Source organism: Protopterus annectens, chromosome 16.part0 (genome assembly GCF_019279795.1).
Source record: "Protopterus annectens isolate FY-2018-M chromosome 16.part0, PAN1.0, whole genome shotgun sequence".
Taxonomy (NCBI): domain Eukaryota; kingdom Metazoa; phylum Chordata; order Ceratodontiformes; family Protopteridae; genus Protopterus; species Protopterus annectens.
In genome coordinates, this window is record NC_056750.1 from 432235368 (window position 1) to 432257636 (window position 22269).

At 42.6% G+C, this 22269-nt stretch overlaps 1 protein-coding gene across 1 annotated transcript in view; it reads left to right on the forward strand.

Moving 5' to 3' along the window:
- NEK6 (NIMA related kinase 6) overlaps positions 1–22269 on the forward strand; it is a 3457780-nt gene that overhangs the window by 1113006 nt on the left and 2322505 nt on the right. The window contains exon 3 of the mRNA XM_044058651.1: positions 13031–13158. Within this exon, the coding sequence (XP_043914586.1) occupies positions 13031–13158 (128 nt within the window). The remainder of the gene's footprint in view (positions 1–13030; positions 13159–22269) is intronic.

Consider the following 22269-nt stretch of genomic DNA (forward strand, 5'->3'; position numbering starts at 1 on the left):
TCTCAAGTCAAGAGTTTTATATATACATATTTTTGGTACTTTTGTATTTTCGTCATGGCTTTTTAGTAGTGATATCCCAAATTTGTACAAGTTTATTTTATTTGTGATGTTTTTTAAGTTAGAATTGAGCTTTCACAATTAGTTGTATAATTAGTGTAATTACAACGGAAGTGTTTAATTGGGGTGGGGTATATATGTGGCTGGGTGTTTTTACTGTTTTGTTCTGAAGAAGTCCCTTGAATAGAGAAGAAAGCGCTCAACCTTGTAATAAGCCTGCTTTGTTATTTTGGTGTTCTGTAATTCATGGGGGTTTATCTGTCCTGTACTGGTGTTGTGATTACATGATACTTCATTTTTCATGTGTGTCATTCTTTTGAGGCCCTCTTCGCAATTCTGTAAGGACACCAACCACACCCAAAAAAAAAAATACATTGCTGAAGTGGACAGGTTTAATGTTCCAATATGCTTATGGTCCGTATCCCCATGTGGATGTAAGAGTAAGGCTTATGTGTCCAGAGCTTTCATTAAGCAGAGAGTAGACAGGAATGAAGAATACTGGATGACTTAATGATGTGTTGAAGCTTACTAATGTCTGTGTGAGGAAGTAGAATGTGATAATAGCTATCCTACACCCCATAAACTACTTCACAACCCCTCCAAAATTTTTGAAACTCCACAGGAAATTGACCAAGCACCTGACTCTATGACTGTCTTTCATTTACAGAACCGTACAATCTCCACGGTTATGACTTAGTCATTTTCTAAACTTCCCCCTTCACATGGGGCTGCAGGGCTTTCCCCCACCTTCAGAAACCTTTTTAGTTGTTAGAGGTTTTGAATTAAGCTTCTCAGTGTTAGAAGTTGATGTTTAACTAACTGTACAGTGTCTCAAGCAAAGACAGGTAAAACAGTAAGTAAACAATTTGAAATGTGTATGTGTTTGTTTTTAAAAATTTGTTCTATTCATTTGGTGGGTAGAAAAGATCATTAATCACATATGCCTTATTGTAGGGTGACATGAGAGCATGCTGTAGTTAAGCAACTTGGTTATAGAGATTAAGTAAACAAGAGGCCAGAGGAGTCAAAGTTAAAGCAGTAGGATGAAGCTCAGTAGAGGCTGAGAGATCTTTAAAGCAACGTATAGTTAATTCTTTGGCGGGGGGGGGGAACTTATTTTCAATGCTAAGTTGCATTTTGCATTGTGCAGATGAAATAGCGATTTGTGGGAAACGTTAGTAAATCTTGATGTTCATCGTGCATACAGCTGCAGTCATAACAGATGGGTCCTCCTGCCGTCAGGCGGGTCCTCGGTCGGCCGAATTCCAAAGTCTAGGTCCGGCGTCAGTTGTCGTTGCTTCTTCACTGACGTCAGTGCGACAGGGGTATAAAAGAACCAGCCGACGCCATTTTATTCAGTCTTTCTTGCCGCGTGGTGCCCAAAGCAGAAGCAGTTCGCAAGTGCCGGTCGGCCAGCTCCTGAAATTACGAAAATTTTGCAACCGAAGTCTTCTTGAAAGCTAAGTACCCGTTGGAAACTTTTCTTGCCTCAGACCGATGTCAGACAAAGTTAATAATTGTATTTCATGTGGGAAGCAAATACCGCATAAGGATTTCCATTCCCTCTGTATTCCTTGTTTAGGCCCAGACCACGACGTCTCGGTCTGTAGCTTTTGTGCTACATTCAACAAACGCACTATTAAGCATCAGGCGGAGTTCGCCCAGCATTATTTTGGCAAAAAATGTAACTATATTATGTCGTCGGATACTCCGACTCCAGTTTTGTCTAAAAAGCGCAAAGATAAGGACCGACACACAAGGTCCGCGGCCTCTACCGACACCACGCCAAAGCCGACTACAGGTGGTCCGGTTCTCAGCGAGGCACCTACGCAGCCCCTGACTACCGACGACACTTCATTGGCGGTGTCTTCTGTGCCCAAGGTCGCAGGCTCCTCGGCCCACACCCCGACTATAGATACCGAAGCCACTCTTGGCGGTAAATCTCAAAATGTGGACAGGTCTACCTCCTCTCAAGGTGTATTCAGACCTTCCTCTTCTTTTTCCATCAAGGCTTTCACTAAGTCTAAGCACCCATGCATTCTAAGAGACAAGCTACACAGGGCCCATCTCCAGGCCCCATGCCTAAAAAACAGATGCTTAAAATGGCTGAAGATTTAATTACTCTTATCAGGGGTTCTCAACCCCCCCCCCCCTTGGACAAAAGGCCCAGAGTGGAGGAAGAATCCCCCTCCTCTGATCAGGGCTCCATTATATCAGAGCACTCTGATGAACAGGAACATTCTTACTCCCCTTTTGAAGACTCTGATGCAGAGGAGTCCATTCCTTCTGTATCCCCCCCCAGAGGATTAGTCACTTGGGGAAACTTTGCATACCTTAAGGGAACACTTCCACTGGGAAGGCCAAGATTATTCAGATTCCAAGAAAAGGCTTAGGGAATTTCTCTTGCTACCTCAGCACAGGCCTCTGGCTATACCTCCTGTCTTGGACATACTAGATGATGTGTACTCGGAGGCCTGCCTTAACCCGGATTCTCTACCTCCAGCCCCAGTCAAGCCTGACAGGTATTACAGGGTTCCTGACTCACACCAATTTCTGTACAAAAGCCATGCTGCTGACCCAGAAACTATCTTGCAGAGCCCCAAGGGAATTAAGGCCGCCACTGCTAAAAATCCATTACCTTCTGAGAGAGATTCCAGATCCTTAGAAAGGTGGGGAAAAAAGGTATATACCTCGGCTACCTTAACCATGAGGGCATTAAACTGCCAGTTTCATATGCTAAAGCACCAACAGTTTCTGTTATCACAATTGAGAAGTAAAATGTCACAACCTGAACAACCAGACTTGAAGGAGTTACAGAATTTGATGCATAGTGCAGAACAAGTGGGTAAACATACCTTACAATGTGGTTTTGATGCTCTAGAGGCCTCATGTAGAGCTGCTGTTTCAGGATCAGTCATACGTAGACATGCCTGGCTCAAGGAACAAACCTTGCCAGATCATGTCAAAGCTAAATTACTAGATGCCCCTCTACAAAAGGATGTATTATTTGGTGCTAATGCTGAGGAGGTATTAAGGAAAATGGAGGAAAAGGCTAAATCAATGCAAATAGTGAAAGATTTTCTACAGGTACAGCCCCCACGTTTCAGTAGAAATTGGCCTTCCAAAAATTGGTCCTTTCCAGCCACGGACAGATCCCAAAGAGGTAGATACAGGTGCCCGAGGGGCAGAGAGCAATCCCAAGGATCGTTTAGAGGCAGACAATGGCAAGCTCCTACACAAAGAGATGGTGAGGATAATTTGCAGCCATTCAGAAAGCAAGCCCAATGACTTTCCCCCTTGTATGCCAAGCAAGGCTCAAATGGCAGCACCCTTAGGCAGAAAACTGGCATTATTTTCAAAAAATTGGTATATTGTCACAAAAGACAAATGGATCCTGGACATTATAAACAGAGGCTACAGATTCCATTTTCACACCCTTCCAAAAATGAGAGGCATGCCAAACCTGCCACACAATCAAAGGGCAGAGGCACAAAGACAAATTTCAGATCTCATAGACATGAAAGCTATTCAAGAGGTACCTACTCACAAACAAGGTCAAGGTTTTTATTCCAGACTATTCCTGGTACCAAGGAAGGGAAAAGATTGGAGACCTGTTTTGGACCTATCCATCCTAAACACATTTTTACTCGTACCAAAATTCAAGATGCTCACTCTACAGCAGCTTCTTCCCATGCTGGGCAAGGAGTCTTGGCTGGTAACATTGGACCTCAAGGAGGCATACCTGCATGTCCCAATCAGACAAAATTGCAGAAGATACCTCAGATTTCTTGCAGGTTCAACTCATTATTAATTCTCTGCATTGCCCTTTGGCTTATCTACTGCGCCCAGAGTATTCACGAAATGCCTGGCATCAGTAATTTCCTACTGCAGACTTCAAGGGATACAAATATACCCCTATTTGGATGACTGCCTGATCCAAGCAGACAGCAAGCACATACTTCTGAAACATCTGGCTTTTGTGATAGTGTTGTTGAATTCTCTGGGATACACAGTCAACAAAAAGAAATCAAGGCTAATACCCTCTCAGAAAATAATTTTCCTGGGTGCCAACTTGGACACAAACACCCAGATGGCCTACCTCACGCCAGAGAAGCAGGGGCAACTAACTCAATACTTCAGAACAGTAGCAAATTTCACCAGGCTGACTGCAAGGAAAATCCTGCAGGCTCTGGGATTCATGGCATCTTGCATCTTACTAATCCCATGTGCAAAGCTGCATATGAGGAAACTTCAATGGTACCTGAAAAACCTATGGTCTCAACACAGCCACTGTTTGGAAACAATAATACCACTAATTCCATGTCTTCAAAAGGAATTTCTGTGGTGGGCTCAAGCATGCCAAACAAACATAGGTCTCCCATTCAGCAAGCCTCAAGCAAATCAAGTCATCACAACAGACGCCTCGGACTATGCATGGGGGGCGCACATGACAGATTGGTGCATTCAGGGCAAATGATCCCAAAAAGAAAAGCACCTTCACATCAATCAAAAGGAAATGCTAGCAGTAATAAATGCTATTATAGCTTTCAAAGACCTTCTGCAACCAGGTCAACTATTGATAAGGACGGACAACACCACAGTAATGTGGTACATAAACAAACAGGGAGGAACCCATTCATACCCCCTATGCAGGCTGGCCATGTCACTTTGGACCATGGCTCTGGGCTTACAAATCGAACTTCAAGCACTGTACTTGCCAGGCAAGACAAACACGCTGGCAGACAACCTAAGCAGAAATATGACACATCCACACGAATGGAAGTTGCATCCTCAAGTTTTTGCAGAGATAATTCAAGCATGAGGAAGGCCAGACATAGATCTCTTTGCCTCCCACAAAAATCACCAATTGACAAAATTCTACTCAAGGATTTTCCATCCAAAGGCCTGGAGAGTGGACGCTCTCTCTTTCAGTTGGACATCAATGACAGTTTATGCCTTCCCACCTCTTCCTCTGCTGCCCAAAGTTCTATTAAAAACCAGAGCAGACAGAACAAAGATGATCCTCATTGCTCCAGACTGGCCAAGACAACACTGGTACCCACTCCTGAGGAGCCTGACTCATTCCCCACCATGGACCCTGCCTCTAATGTCTCTTCTTCTGACTCAGCACAGCTTCAAAACTCTTCACAGTCAGCTAAAAACACTCAGTCTAGCCGCATGGAAGATTCCTTAGCATCACAACAGATCCTACTCTCCAAGGAGGTGCAGGATGTCATTTTGGAGGCCAGAAGGCCGTCTACTAGAAAAGCCTACTCCGCAAAATGGAAACGGTTTTGTGTCTGGAATGAGAAAAAGGGCCAGGATCCTGGAAAACTGAATTTACCTCAAATATTACAGTATCTGGCTGAGCTGCTAAGCAGTGGACTTTCATTCTCCTCCATCAAAATCCATACTTCAGCCATTTCTGCAGAATACAACACTGATCCATCTTTATTCTCTCACCCCCTCTTAAGACAGTTCCTCAGAGGGGCTAAGAATCTAAAACCCCCAAGGAAACAACCAATACCTGCTTGGGATCTCAATTTCATTCTAGAAAAGTTGACCTTGCCTCCTTTTGAGCCAGCGGCCTCAACAGATTTGCAATATTTGTCCTGGAAAACAGCTTTCCTTCTGGCTATTACCTCAGCTCGTAGGGTATCGGAACTACAAGCTCTCATGGCTGTGCAGCCTTTTATCATCTTCCATCAGGACAGAGATTCCTTACGAACCAACCCGTCCTTTATGCCAAAAGTGGTATCCAGGGTAGGTTTGAATCAGGCTATACACTTACCTACCTTTTATCCTAATCCTCAAAACAAAGGGGAGAGATTACTACATTCCTTGGACATCCACAGATAACTGCGTTATTATTTGGACAGAACAAAGCCTTTCATAAAATCAGAACAGCTCTTTGTGTCCTATGCTATAGGAGCTCAAGGGAAGCCAATTTCCAAACAGACAATCTCAAAATGGATAGCCCACTGCATACGCTTTTGTTATTCTTTTCATGGCAAAACTGTACCTACAGGCATCAGATTTCACTCCACAAGGGCCACAGCTACCTCTGCAGCTTTTCTCAGAGGAGTTCCTACCAAAGATATTTTGGAAGCAGCCACTTGGAGTTCTGTGCATACCTTCTCCAAGCACTACCACCTTCCATTATACTCCAAATCTAGAGCGGGCTTTGCCACTGCAGTCTTGCAGGGCATTCTGGCTCCTCCTAGTTCCACCTAGTGCCTACCACCCCTTTCTTAGCTTTGGGATTCTACCCATCTGTTATGACTGCAGCTGTATGCACGATGAACATAGTACAGATGTCCTTCAAGAATGCAACTGCAGTCATAACATATGGGTTGTCCTGCCTCAGGCAGCCCTCGGTCGGCCGAATTCCAAAGTCTGGGTTTGGAGTCGGCTGGTGTCGCCTCCTCTCCGATGTCACAACGGCTGGAGTATAAAGGCATCGGCCGACGCCATCTTCTTCAGTCTTTCTTGCCGCGCGGTGCCCAAAGCAGAAGCAGTTCGCAAGTGCCGGTCGGTCAGCTCCTGTGTTTTCAGTACCGAAGTCATCTAAAGCTAAGTACCCCGTTGGGGAACATTTATTCTTGCCTCAGCCGATGTCAGAACAAATTGAGAAAGTTAATAATTGTTTGTCTTGTGGTAAACAAATACCTCATAAGGACTTCCATTCTCTCTGCCTTCCCTGCCTGGGCCCAGACCACAACGTCTCGGCCTTTGCTGCCTGTGCCTGCTTTAATAAGTGCACTCTCAGGCGCCGGGCAGAATTCGCCGAGGACTTCTTCAGTGAATCTTTTGCATATATCATGCCGTCGGAACAACCGACAACCCAATCTGCTAAAAAACGCAAGGACCGGGACCGACATCCTCGGCCCGCGTCCACTACCGATGTTTCTCCTAAACCCTCTGCTAGCGCTCCGGCTCCTTCGGAAGTGGTAAATCTACCGCTCTAGGCCGACGACACAGCGCTAACACGACCTTCGGTCTCGGAGATCTCTCCGGTGCCGGTTGTTGATTTTCCTCCGGAAACCGAAGTTCTGGATCTACCCGACACCATTCCGGTGGACATGGTAACGCCTGCACGTGGGGCTGCTAGGCCTCCTGTTTCCATGTCCATCAAGGCCTTTGCACGTGCTAAGGCCGCCAGTCAGGCCAAGGCCCATCCTAAACCTGCCCAGGCCCCTTCTTCTGATAAGCAGATCATGTCTCTGGCTGCAGATCTTATTTCCCTTATCAGGGGGTCTCAGCCTCATCCGGGCAGGGGATCTCAGCCACCTACAGAGAAAAGGCCTAGAACTGAGCAGGCGGACGACCTCTCCTCGGATGAAACCTCTGGGGATTCTGAGCACTCTGACACTCAAGAAGAACCCTTCCAGGCCTACGAGGACTCTGATGCTGAGGAATCTATTCCCTCTGCCTCCCCTCCAGAGGATTTCTCATTTGGGGAAGTTCTGCATTCCACGAGGAAACATTTTCAATGGCAGGGTCAGGAATTCTCTGACTCCAGGAAACGGCTACATACTTTCCTCAAGCTCCCCCAGCACAGACCTCTGGCTATCCCTCCAGTTATGGATGTTTTGGATGATGCTTTCTCTGACTCAAGTGCCAATCCTGACTCTCTTCCTCCTGCTCCTGTCAAGCCGGACAGATATTATAGGGTCCCTGACACTCACAAGCACCTTTTTAAGGCCCACTCTGTGGATCTAGAAACTATTTCACAGGGCCCCAAGGGAGTGGCTTCCTCTTCTGCCAAAAACCCACTGCCAGCTGACAGAGAAGCTAGGTCCCTGGAGAGATGGGGTAAAAAAGTATATACCTCTACTACCCTAGCCATGAGGTCTCTTAACTGCCTTTTTCACATGTTTCAGTACCAAGATTTTCTCCTGGATGATTTACAGAAAAAGGTAGCCTCTTCTGAGCCTATTGATAAAAAGGCACTGCAGGATCATATACATAACACTCAGCAGGTTAATAACCATTTTCTGCAGTGTGGTTATGATGCACTGGAAGCTTCATGTAGGGCAGCTATGACTGGGGCTGTAATACGTAGACATGCTTGGTTGAAGGATCAATCTTTGCCTGACCATGTTAAAGTAAAGTTACTGGATGCACCTTTGGAGAAACAAAAGCTTTTGGTGCTACTGCACAAGATGTATTGAAATCCATAGAGGAAAAAGCAAAGTCAGTACAGACAGTCAAGGATTTCCTTCAGGTTCAGCCACCCAGATTCAGCAGAAACTGGCCCTCAAAGAATTGGTCCTTCCCCGGCTCTGACAAGTTTCAAAGGGGAAAAAGCAGACGAGCCAGGGGTAGAGGACAATACCGAGGATCTTACAGGGGCCGCCAATGGCAACCTCCAAATCAAAGAAGTGGCGCAGACAGTTCAGCTGCACCACAGGGACAATCACAATGACTTCACTTTCGTACTGCCTACAAAGGTTCAAAGAGAAGCACCTTTGGGCGGAAAATAAGCCTTATTCTCACAAAACTGGCATATCTTAACCAAAGACAATTGGATTCTGGATTTGATAGACAAAGGCTACAGATTCCACTTCCACACATTACCAATAAGACAAGGCATGCCAAACCTGCCACATCATCAAAGGGCAGAGGCACTCTCTCAAGTTTCCAAGCTATTAAGTATAAAAGCAATAGAAAGGGTTCCTCCTCAGGAGCAAGGCCGGGGATTTTATTCAAGACTGTTCCTTGTTCCAAGAAAAGAAAACAAATGGAGACCCATACTGGACTTGTCAAATCTAAACACTTTCCTCCTTGTGCCAAAGTTCAAAATGCTGACGTTGCAGCAACTTCTTCCCATGCTGGGCAAGGGGTCTTGGCTGGTCACTCTGGACCTCAAGGAGGCATACCTGCATATCCCAATCAGACAAAGCTGCAGAAGATACCTCAGATTTCTTGCAGGAACAGAGCATTATCAATTCTCAGCATTGCCGTTTGGCTTGTCTACTGCACCCAGAGTGTTCACGAAATGCCTGGCATCAGTAGTGGCACACTGCAGACAGCAGGGGATTCAAATATACCCCTACTTGGATGACTGCCTCATACAAGCAGACAACAAACAAACCTTAAAAGGGAATTTGGACTATGTCATGCATCTACGGCAGGCCTTGGGATACACAGTCAACATTCAGAAGTCAAAATTACTACCATCCCAACAGATTACATTCCTAGGAGCCAAACTGGACACGGAAACACAAATGGCCTACCTCACAGAGGAAAAACAGCAGCATTTACCAGAGTACTTCAAAGGCCTAGCAAAGCTTTCCCAGCTGACTGCAAGGAAAATCCTGCAGGCCCTGGGTTTCATGGCATCTTGTATTCTTCTGATACCTTTGGCAAGACTTCATATGAGAAAGCTGCAATGGTATAAAAACTTATGGTCTCAACACAGCAACAGCCTAGAGGACATAATCCCACTTATTCCATGCCTGCAGAAGGAATTTCTATGGTGGGCTCAAGCCAGTCAACTAAACAAAGGCATGTCTTTCAACAGACCTCAAGCAGGCCAAATGATCACAACAGACGCCTCAGACCATGGATGGGGGGCGCACATGGAGGGCAGATGCATTCAAGGTCTATGGACGCCAAAGGAAAGACATCTGCACATAAACCAAAAGGAGATGTTGGCAGTGATACATGCCATCGAGACTTTCGAAAAAACACTACAAGAAGGACATTTGCTAATAAGGACAGACAACACCACTGTCATGTGGTACATAAACAAGCAGGGAGGCACTCATTCTTATCCCCTCTGTAGACTAACAATGCTTCTCTGGGAAAAATCCCTGAGCCTGAAGATACACTTACAATCCCAGTTTGTACCAGGCAAGGACAATGTACTGACGGACAATCTGAGCAGAAATTTCATGGATCCACACGAATGGATGTTGCATCCTCACATTTTCTCTCAACTGACAAGGACATGGGGAATACCGGACATAGATCTTTTTGCTTCCCACTTAAATCATCACCTGGAAAAGTTCTGCACAAGGACTCCACCACCCTCTGGCTTGGAAAACGGATGCTCTCTCCTTCAGCTGGAATTCTCTAAAAATTGATGCATTCCCTCCTCTGCCTCTGCTGACCAAGGTGATACTGAAAATAAAAGCAGAACAACCAACAGGCATCTTGATAGCTCCAGACTGGCCAAGGCAACACTGGTACCCACTGCTATTGACCATAACTCGGACCAAACCATGGCCTCTGACCCTATGGCCCCTGCTCCTAACGCAACACAATTACAGGACTGTACACCAAGACCTGAAAACATTGCATCTGACAGCCTGGAGACTTCCATGACTTCAACACCTAACTCTTTCCAAATCTGTTCAAGAGATCTTGCTGGAAGCACGCAGACCTTCCACCAGAAAAACCTATTCAGCCAAGTGGAAAAGATTCAGCATCTGGAATGCCAAAAAGGGTCAGGACACAGAACTACTGAGTATTCCTCAGATATTGGAATACTTGGCAGAACTGTTTCATACTGGACTCTCATACTCCTCAATAAAGATTCATGCCTCGGCAATCTCAGCAAAATACAGCTGTGACCCCCCAGTGTTTTCACATCCTCTGCTAAGACGGTTTTTAAGAGGGATAAAGAATATCAAACCTCCCAGAAAACAGCCAGTACCTGCATGGGACCTCAACTGCGTGTTGGAAAAACTAACTCTTCCTCCCTTTGAGCCAGCAGCATCCTCAGAAATGCAATTTCTTTCATGGAAGACGGCCTTCTTATTGGCAGTCACTTCTGCAAGAAGAGTTTCGGAGATACAGGCACTCATGGCAGTGCCCCCCTTCCTCATTTTTCATCAAGACAGAGTCTCTCTAAGAACCAATCCTACATTCATGCCAAAAGTTATTTCCAGGGTGTCTCTAAATCAAGCTATTCATCTGCCTACATTCTTCCCCAATCCTCAAAATAGGGGAGAAAAACTACTGCATACTTTGGACATACACAGACAACTACGCTACTACTTGGACAGAACTAAGGCCACCAGAAAGTCTGACCAGCTGTTTGTAGCCTATGCTGCTGGAGTACAAGGAAAGGCATTCTCCAAACAAACAATTTCAAAATGGATTGGACATTGCATCAGATTTTGTTATTCTTTTCATGGAAAAGGTGTGCCAGCCAATATTAGGCCACACTCCACCAGAGCTATAGCCACTTCCACAGCTTTCCTAAGAGGAGTGGCAACAAAGGACATTTTAGAGGCTGCTACATGGAGCTCCGTGCATACATTTACCAAGCACTACCACCTGCCATTATACTCCAGATCCCGAGCAGGCTTTGCTTCGGCAGTCCTGCAGGGGATTATAGCTACACCATCCTTATCATAGTTCCATCCACCCCCAGCTTGGCTATAGTATTCAACCCATATGTTATGACTGCAGTTGCATTCTTGAAGGACATAGTACAGTTTTGTACCTACCATAAATGTAGATGTCCGATAGATATGCAACTGCAGTCATTTTCCACCCTCCTACCCCTCTGTATCCTTCTTTTTGGGTCCCTACCCCTCTTCCCTTCAGCTGGGGGTATCTCCTATGGTGTATCTGTTTATTACTGTTGTGCATGCTTGGGATTATTTTTTATCCATTTACCAAATTTAGCCTTCCTAAGTGGGCACCTGACATCTGGGGCAAGAAACACTGAAGAAGATGGCATCGGCCGATGCCTTTATACTCCAGCCATTGTGACGTCGGAGAGGAGGCAACACCAGCCGACGCCAGACCCAGACTTTGGAATTCGGCTGACCGAGGGCTGCCTGAGGCAGGACAACCCATATGTTATGACTGCAGTTGCATATCTATCGGACATCTACATTTATGGTAGGTACAAAACTGTACTTTTTGTACCTACCATAAATGTAGATGTTCGAGTGCTAATACAGCTGCAGTCCAGGTTTCCCTCCCTCCTTCCCCTCTTGGGACAGGCCTATTGGCTAACACCTCCTCATGCAACCTGATTGGGGTATTCATTCATGATGTATTTGCTTGCACTATTGTATTCTGATTATATGGCATTGCTTTATTACACAAATTTATGTATTGCCTTCCTTCTGGGGGCACCTGACATCTCGGGCAAGAAAAACTGAAGAAAATGGCGTCGGCTGGTTCTTTTATACCCCTGTTGCACTGACGTCAGGGAAGAAACGACGACAACCAACGCTGGACGTAGACTTTGGAATTTGGCCAACCGGGGACCCGCCTGACGGCAGGAGAACCCATCTGTTATGACTGCAGCTGGATTAGCACTCGAACATCTACATTTATGGTAGGTACAAAACTGTACTTTTATGATTTTCTAGATGGCAGCCTGGGTACTGTACTATTGTTAAAGAATACAGTTGCTGAATTTCATATTCACAAGGTACCTGCTGATTGTGGATGATGATTATGCCTTACCAGGTAAACAACATAGCAGTGGCTTCTTGGTACACATGTAGGTGCATAGAGTTTGATAAGATCAGCTGCAACAGTATGGAAGAATATGGTTGTTGGATTTCTAACCATAAACTTTTCTGCTCCTTAATCAAATGTAAAGAGGGATCATCCTCCTTAAAGTTGTCATTCCTTTTCCTGTGACATGGAATTTGCATGTATCACTGCCTATCATACCTTACCTACCTTTCACTTTACTGCAATAAAATTAGTGTTAGAGTCAGTGTCATTAAGTCCTTTCTGCCTCATCTTAAGCCTTATTTCAGGAGTGGAGCAAATGTGTAAGATTTAGATTAATCCTGAATTCCAGCTGATTGTTACATGTTTTAATAAATTTAATAGAAGTCAAACAGTGCAGCAGAACTAATTCAAAGCTATCCCTCAAATCCAAAATTATCATTAAAAGGTAGCGTAACTGCACTGAGTTGGAGTATCCTGAGCTTGAATAATAAATGTAGACCATTGTTTGTAAACATTGATGTTTGGCTGTTTTTTTCAGCTGGATTAAAGGGCACACAGTGGCATGTCACCATGGAAGGGCAGCACAACCACCTGCAGCATCATCTAGAGGACCAGAACAAACTTCTTTGCAAGCTACCTGGACAGGAATACCAGCAAGAACCTCAGGTAGGAACCGACATCTGTTAACGTGGCCTCACACTTATTAAACAGGATTATTTGATGAGAAGTGTCATTATAGCCTACTTTACTGCATTCATCAGTAGTTCTTCCTTGTGATATTTGCCTTTTAATTACCTTTACCAATGTTTCTCATGTCTTGAAGGCTTGCCCTTCTACAACCAGTATCTGCAATTATGATATGTGCTCATTATTTTTTTCCCCTTTTCATTCCACAGCCTAGTCCCATATCTGGCTAGGCTTCATCAAGAACTTGAGTTTATTCCTACTGTAACTATGCTAAAGTGATCAACCTTCTTTCCTTCCTTCCCCATGCTACCCGCTCAGTATGTCACAAGCCTCTATTGACTTCCATCCATAACATAATTTCTTGTGTCTATGCCTTTCTTTCTCCCTGACATCATATTTTTTTTTCTTTTTTCCGTATTCTCTTCATGTTCCTATCTCTTGACATCAGCAGTTGCAGTATTTTTGTTTCACAGCTGCATGTAGGGTCAACAAGATGGAATAGTTGTGCTTCCATGTCATATTTCTAGTCTTTAAGTGGGTTACTTCAATATTTGTGCAAACAATGCACAGCATTATATTATAACATTTTTAAAACCTGTTAATACACTTAAAACTTGGAATTGCTACAATTTTAGGTACACGTTTTATCCTCTGCCTTATTCTTCCTAGTTTTATTACAACTTACTTGTGAATACATGGTATTTTTCCTGTAACCATTATTTGTGATCTCTTCCCTGTCTACAGATTACTTTTTACTTGATAGCATCATCCCTTTGTAACCACAGGATTCATGAGTAACAGAAGTATTACACTTTTGCATACTACCACTGTAGTAATTAATGAGGAAGAGAAACACAGTTGTTAACATTTAGTGTAAGCTAAATTGTTCAGATATAATATTTTGGAGATGTAGTCTAGACTATGTCACTTGTTGTTTACTTTTTTAGGGTATTACTGTGATTTTTTCAGTTTTTGCTCTGTTGATTCTGTGTTATACCTTTAGGCAAACATTATGTATGTAAATTTTTAAAATAGTGAATTAAATACTTAACCGAATAGACGAGAAAGCAAGAAAAAGTATGTCTTTTGCTTTTTGCAGTTTTGTTCTGACTCTATTAAAATAATGAAGCATCCAAATTACTTTCCTTTCAAAGTGACTCAAAAAGCTAAAAATACTTTTTTGCTTATTCACTGACTTTCAGTCAGCAGTGTATATTACTGTCTTTTAAAAGTGTACATTAAACTGTTGTACAGTATGGGCAGTGTTCATAAAGAAATTTAGCATGGCCCACGTTAGATGTAAATCTAAGCCTAATATGGGCACGGTTTATGACTTTTTTGTTTGCCATAAAGTAAGTTCTGTGATTAAGCACTTAAAATTTTGTAGGCAGCATTTGGAATGTGATTTGAACAGATAAGGTTGAGCAATGGATGACCATTCTATGGATAACCTAGTTCAGCAAAGGGGTGAATGTAAAAGTTAAAAAAAAATGCCCTGGGCATTATAGGGCCAGGAATACATGAGTTCTTCTATACCACCTGAACCTATTTACAAAATCTAATCGCATTTGAGGTTGTAATAGATTAAGGAAAAGAACTGGGCTTTTGGTCTTAGGTCAGTGAGTAATTACGGTATGAGTGTCTGTGTTATCTTGTAGTTAAATATGCACACCACTACATGTGTTATGGATTTTCTAATTTCTAAAGACAGCATATATATCAAAGATCACCTCATGACTGGCCGTATTAGGTTTAAGATAGGGTTCCTTGGTTCTGCAGATGTAAGGCCTAAACTCGGAGGGTGACACTTCTAATTCATTAAGTTTATTTTTGATGTTTTAGGAATTAAAATGAAACAAAGTTTTTGGGGTTACCTGCAGCTTTATAATTGACCGACATAGTGGTATATTTAGGGTAGAGGGCATCATGTGATCTTCAAGGTTCGAGTGAATGTCACTATAGAATAATAAGTTGTTAATTTTGTTTTGCATTTTGAGAAGTATTCACCTTTGGTGGGGGAAGGAAGTAGCTTAAAATAGCTAGCTTCTATGGATAACTTGACTTAGTTACACGGCAAGGTGTGATACTTTCTAGGTAGCAGAAATGATAATTCATGCTAGATACTGATGTTAGATTTTGGACAAGCTGTGCTAACAGTTGTTTTTTTCTGTGATGAGCAAGATTCCATTTACTCCTAGCAGGATGACAGTAAGAGGTAGCAACTTCATTTTGGGAGTCTTTGTATACAACTAATAAGAAAGGAGTAAAAACAGTAAAAGTTACACTGAGTTATTTTTTAATTAATCAGCAGATGCTTGTGGCATTTTAGAATTTATAACAGAATGAGAAATTGATATTTGGGTAAATTCCTGTCCTCTTACAGCATCCCTGTACTGTTGCTGGCCATATGATAGGGTGATTTGAGAACTTTGTGACTGCAGGTTCTTTAAAAATGTATAGTGAAATGTTATCAACCAAACCAGTAACCATTAAAAAAATATTCAAGTCTAATGTGCCAATCCCCACCCCTGATCAAACCTTGTACAACGTAAAGAATATTTGTATAGTGCATTATTGTCATTTTTATTTCATATATCATATCAACGCTAATATATTCTTAGATGCAAATGTCTTTCCATTTTACCCATATAAAATGCTGAGCATGTCGAGCACTTAGCAAGGAAAACAACCCCTTTATAATGACAATTTAAAAGTAAAGTAAACCCACAATTATGTATTTATAGAAATAGATCAAGATGAGGGTTCCACACTTAATACGTTTGAACGTGCTATGATTTTGGAGTACAACAAAAATAGCAAAGAAGTTAAAGTAATTGTCAGAAAGTACTGGAACGTTTTAAAAGCTAATAATAAAGAATGACAATAATGCACCACATAAACATTCTTTGTGTTGAACAAGGTTTGATATGTTTTCTTTTTTGATATTGGAAAAGCTTGAACAAAACCCCAGGGGTGGGGATTGGCACGTTAGACGTGAACATAAAGAACTTCTTTGGTAGCTGAGGCTGAATGCACTCAATGTTCCATGTTTAAATGAATTTGTATCCATTCAATCTTTACTTAAGTTAAATACAGTGAAATTATAGAATGTCGCTTCAATAAATGGTTTGGTATTAGCTAGTTTTTTTCATATGTATAGCCATATTTATTATATGTACATATATATTTTTAAATTGCTCTAATTATTTGTGTAATGAATGATTATTATAGGTATGGGACTTATTAAGATAAGTAATTGTCTTAATTGTTTTGAGTGCATTATGTTAGTATTTTAACATATAAGTAAGTGATGTAAGGAAAACATTTATTCTGATGAAGTCCTGCTTTTAGGACAAAAGCGCTCAATAAACATCATTTATTTTAATTTTGTTTCAACCTGGTGTCCACCTTTCTCTGACATTATCTTTTTTATGACTGTATGCTCTTTTCCTGCTGAAATGAAAACCTTCCTGCTGTCATGTGTTTGCCTACCCTTTATAACAGTATATGTTTAATCTTAATTTGAAAAGAGAAAACAAATCTGGACACCACACAAAGAAATGCACATTTTTGATTTGCCTGCACCTTTCAGTCATGCCAGGTATTCCACACCTATCTTGGGTTTAACATCAGTATGAGGTTGTATTCTGCATTAGTAAATAGTAAATTCACAGCAGTTTCTTACTATTTTCCTATTTAATTTCTCCAATTCTTTTGGGTTTCCAGTACCATGACAGGAATGGACACCATTCCTAAGTCAAAGTATGATTAAAGTTCATGAAATTAGTATCGTTTCAATCTTTGATGTTAACCAGAAGAGTTCTTTGCAGCACCCACAGTGAGTCCAGTAATGCCGCCTCCTGTAATTTGTATGGAGTTACATGTATTGGTAACATATCTAAGCATGATTGTAAATTCTTTTTTTTTTTATACGACCCGTTGCTACTACGACTACTGGAACTGTCTGGGTATCCTTCTTTCACATTGCCCTCGTTTCTGCCTGCATATCCTGTTATTTTATAAATTTGTGTCTCTCTGTATGTAAGACACTGTAGTCACTGGATATAACAATCTCAGTGATCAATGCTACTTTTGTGTTCTTTTCATGGACTTAATATATCTGGTTTTCTCGCATCTATTTTTGAACTGTTGGTAATGGATGATACCATGTAATATAAACTTCATCATTTTTTAATGATGCTTTGTGGCTCGTATTTTCACTATTTTTTGGCTCCCTCAATATTATAATGTTTGCACAATCCCCAATGCAACAGTCTTGCCACATTATTATGCTTTTCAGTATACAGTCCTTCTGCCATTAGTATATCACAACCAGGAACAAGATGTGTGTCTGTTTGTCCAACATGTTCAGTAGAGTTTGTAAACCAATGTGTATGCAGTCCACTGTCTTGGGCTGCCAATATTAATTTCATCTTTTGGTTTAAATTCACCTCTTCTTAACTATTCCTTCATTCGATCCTGATCAATGTGAGGTTGTTCCAAGAATTTTCTATACTTGCAACTATATTTATGCATTTTCTACATTTCTTGCCTTCTCAGCCGATCCTTCACCTTGTATTCTTTCATGTTTTTGGCACGTTCAGTTGCTGCCTGAGTTTTATCTACTTCTGGTTTGATTTCTATTCCCGCTTGTCGATGATATGCTTCTGCTAAACTAAGTAGGGAAGTCATCTTAGACTTATTCTCCTATGTTTCAAAACTTTCACTACATTTGGGTCTTGTGAGGTCAGCAAATATGAATGCAGTCCCACAATTGCAGATTTATACATTTAATCAATTTTGAGGAGGCCCATACCTCTTTCCAAATGGGGAATTTTATAAAATCTTAGTATGCACTGATTTTTTATAAATCATTTGATGAGCATGAAGCATCCTTCTTATTTTCCTGTCTAACCTGTCCAACACCTTTTGGGGCCAGTCAGTCACTCCAAAATTGTAAGTTAGTACAGGAAGAGCAAATTGGTTTATAGCTTGGACTTTGTTTTTAGATGTTAGCGCTGTTTTCAGTATTAATTTTAGTTTTCTAAAATGTTCTTTACAGAGTTTTATTTGCATTTACTGTTTTATTGTGTTTTATTGTTGATCCTTCATCAGTTCCCAAATATTTATACACTCCCTCTTGCTCAAGTTGCTCAAGTTCTTTGATATCACAGTCGTGTCCCAAACTGATGTTTTCTTGGTGCTGCAGCTTTCATGCTTTAAGGGTTGCTTTTGTACATTTTATCAAGACCAGATGACATTCTTATATCATCTGAAAAAGTTTTGATCACTTGCAGTTGTGTTTTCAGTTCCTCATCTGATGAACTATACAGTTTTAAATCATCTGCAAAAAGAAGATGAGAAGTCTTTACACTTTTGTGTTTTCTGGGAGTCAAATTGTAGCCATGACCTAATCTGTTAAGTAGGCAACTTAATGGGTTATGGGCAGGGCAAAAGAGCAGCAGTGACAGAGAGTCACCCTGGAATATCTCCCTTTGAATTTTTATCCCTGGAATAATAAATGTCCTTCTGTTCAATGTTGCAGTATAACTTAGATATGGGTTGTATTCCACCCGAATGACCCGACGTCCAGCCTGTATACAAAAACTTAGAGCCTCTGCCTGTATGTGGGACATTGCACATAGGCACAGACAACGTCAGCCATAAAAGAGATGTCTGCATGTACCATCTTCAGAACTTTTTCGCTGCCATTCAGAAAGGTTGACTCATACGTTCCCATTGGTTCATCTTACAGCTTCAGATAAGTACCCCATAGGGGATTTAATATATTGCTACTGCCTTTTGTTTTGTTAATGTCATCCAGGAAGGGCAAGTGTAGATGTGGAAGGCAAATTCCACATAGAGCTGTGCTTGTTTTGCTTAGGGCCTACTCACGACCACCGGTCCTGCTGTGTTTGTCAGGCTTTCTTTCCCAAAACATTGCGTAGTCTGTCAGCTTAGAACATACACCTAGAAAACCAAAGACTCAAACGCCTGGTTAAGAATGATATGGAGGGTTCTGTGAGTATTTCTGAGCCATCATTAAAGAGGAAGGTCAGCACGACTAGGCCAAAGTCCTCTTTAGCTGCACTTGCTCCCTCTGATGTACCCCGTGAGTTTGATGAAAACTTTGTGGTGCGATCGGAAATAGGGTCCGCTCCCTTGGTGGGTACTGGGATGGAAGCCACGAGGAGTGTGGATCCTAGCATGTCCAAGGCTATGCCAGATGTCCAGTTCGGACGACTTGATGGAAACACAGCTAGTGATTGCAGAAGACTCAGGAACTGCTCCAGCTTCCTTGTCCAAAGAATTAAGAGAGGTTAGGCCTATGTCCACCTTCTCTCTTCAACAGGAAAAACCTGTGAAAAAGAAAAGGCAAGGCATGTTCCTGCTCCTTCTACCCCAGCATCAGATTGGGAAGTTTTTTTGCAGGGTCTTATTAAGGCCCTGATGGCCTTGAGGCCTGCAGCTTCACCTTCTCTTCTCTCATAGCAGGCCCAGCCTTTACCTCTTCTCCAGTGCAGCCTTCCAGGGTCCAAGGCCTTATTTCAGGACAGCCTGCAGATCTTCAGATTCATGACACAGATTCTGAGGAGTCTTTATCTGATGAAGACTCTTTGCCATACTCCACTCAAATTCCCTCTCCTCTGGAATGTGCTTCCCAGAGAAGGAGTCTAATGAGGGGAATTTTCCATGGAAGAGCTTTCCTTTGGGGAAACTATTAATAAAATGAGGGAGTTTTTCCAGTGGGATTCCTCTCAAATCTCAGAAGAACAGAAGAGATATTATGAGCTTCTACAGGTGGTGGCCCCTCCACCTTCAGCAGTCCCTCCAGTACTGCCAGCCTTTTCAGGTGTTTTCAAGGCTGTATCTAAGACCACTGACTCCAAAACACCTGTCCCAAAGAGACCTGATCTTTTCTATAAGGTTCTGCAAATTTCTTTTTAAATGCCCCTCAGCTGATCTTGCTATGGTTTCCATTACCTCAGATAAGTCCTCATGGTTATTTCCTTCTACCAAGTTGCTCCCTTCTGATAAGGAAAGTAAAATTTTGGAAAGGTTGGGCAAGAAAGTATATACCTCTTCCACCATGGCTATCAGGGCAATTAATTACCAGACACACATGTCCAGGTATACCCTGTCTTTGCTTACTCAGGCCACCCAGGCACTTTCCCCTTTGCCAGATTTGTTGGCTGAATCCCTGGACCTTCCTCTCCTATAATCCTCCTCTCAGGTAGCTAGACACTCTATCAAGTGTAGTTATGATGAAATGGAGGCCTCTGCCAGAGCAGCAGCTTCTGCTTCTGTTCTAAGAAGACATTCCTGGCTACATCCCCAGGCACTTTCTGATGATATCAAGGCAAAATTGCTTGATGCTCCTCTTGACAATTCCTCATTGTTTGGAAAAGCAGCTGCAGAGTTGTTTAATCACTACAGGAAAAAGGCAAGGAACTCCAGGATTAGAAACACCTACCGGTTTCACCAGTACCAAAATATCATAGAAATTTTCCTGCCAGGACTACCTTTGTTAGGAAACCTGCTCATTCCTCCACTTCTGTTTCTTCTGGACCTAGATGCTGCAAGCCTTCCAGGAGGCACCCATAGGCCAAGGCTGTTACTCCTACAGCTGCTGTTGTGGCTCCTTCTCAGCAGCCCTTTCAACCCAGATGCCTTGCACCCTCTTCCAAGTTATACTGCTCTGTCCCTTCATCTCGCTCTTTCCTTACCAGCTTGGATGGAGATCACTCAGGACTCCTGGGTGATTTCAGTTATCCAAAATGGATACTTTATGACTTGGAAGACCCTCCCTCCTTTTCAGGGAATACCTCAACCTCCATCCAGTCAACTGCATCTGATTCCTTTGATTCTGGACCAACTTTCCAAACAAGATACCATTCAGTCTGTCCTGTAAGACCAACAGGGAAGGGATTTTTATTCCAGGATGTTTCTAATTCCAAAGAAAGATGGCCCTTGGAGGCCTATCCTAGATCTCTCCCTGTTAAACACCTTCCTGGTGGTGCCTTTATTCAGAATGCTATCCCTACCTACTCTTCTGCCCCTGGTCCCCCCTCAAGCTTTCTTAGCTTTTCTGGATCTCAAGCATGCATACCTGTATGTCCCCATAGATCCCCTCTTAAGAAGATTTTTGCACTTCTCGGTGGGTTCTGTCCCTACCTCCTCTTCTGCCCCTGGTCCCCCTCAAGCTTTCTTAGCTTCTCTGGATCTATAAGATGCATACCTGCATATCCCCATACACCCCCTCTTCAGAAGATTTTTGCAGTTCTTGGTGGGTTCTTTTCACTTTCAATTTACTGCCTTGCCCTTTGTTTTTTCTACTGTTCCAAGGGTATTCACAAGGTGTCTAGCCCCACCGATTACATACTTAAGGCTGAAAGGTCTCTAAGTTTACCCATATTTAGATGATCTGCTGTTTCTGGCCAGCAGCCCAGACCTCTTAACTCAACATTTGAGCCTAGCCATCCCTTTTCTGCAGGCACTGGGTTTCACAATAAATTTCAAAAAGTCATGTCTCACACTAAGTCAGGATCTTATATTCCTGGGGTGCGGGCTTTGCACAGATTTGATGATGGTTTTTCTCCCTGTGGAGAAAGCAACCTATCTCAGAGCATTCATGGAGGCTCTTCTGCCTCTTCCCTCCATCACAGCCAGGAAGTTTCTGAAATTACTGGGGTTCGTGGTTTCTACTATTCTCCATGCTGCCCTTTGCAAAGCTACACATGAGAAAGTTCCGGTGGTTTCTCAAGACAGTTTGGTACCAGCATGCTCATCCCTTAGATGTCATGATTCCCCTCCTTCCCTGCCTGAAAGCAGAGTTAGATTGGTGGATGCAACATCTCAATCAGAACCGTGGCCTACCTCTTCAGGTTCCTTAACCAGCTCAGCTCAGACTTGGGGTGGGTAGCAACCTTTGCTTCCAGGGAAGTTCAGAACCTTTGGTCCTCTTCCCAAAGGAAGGAACATATCAACATCAGGGAGGTGAGAGCTTTACTTTTAGTCTTACAGACCTGCCACTCTCTATTCTTGCCAGGACCCTTAAAGATATTCACAGACAATACCATGGTACTGTGG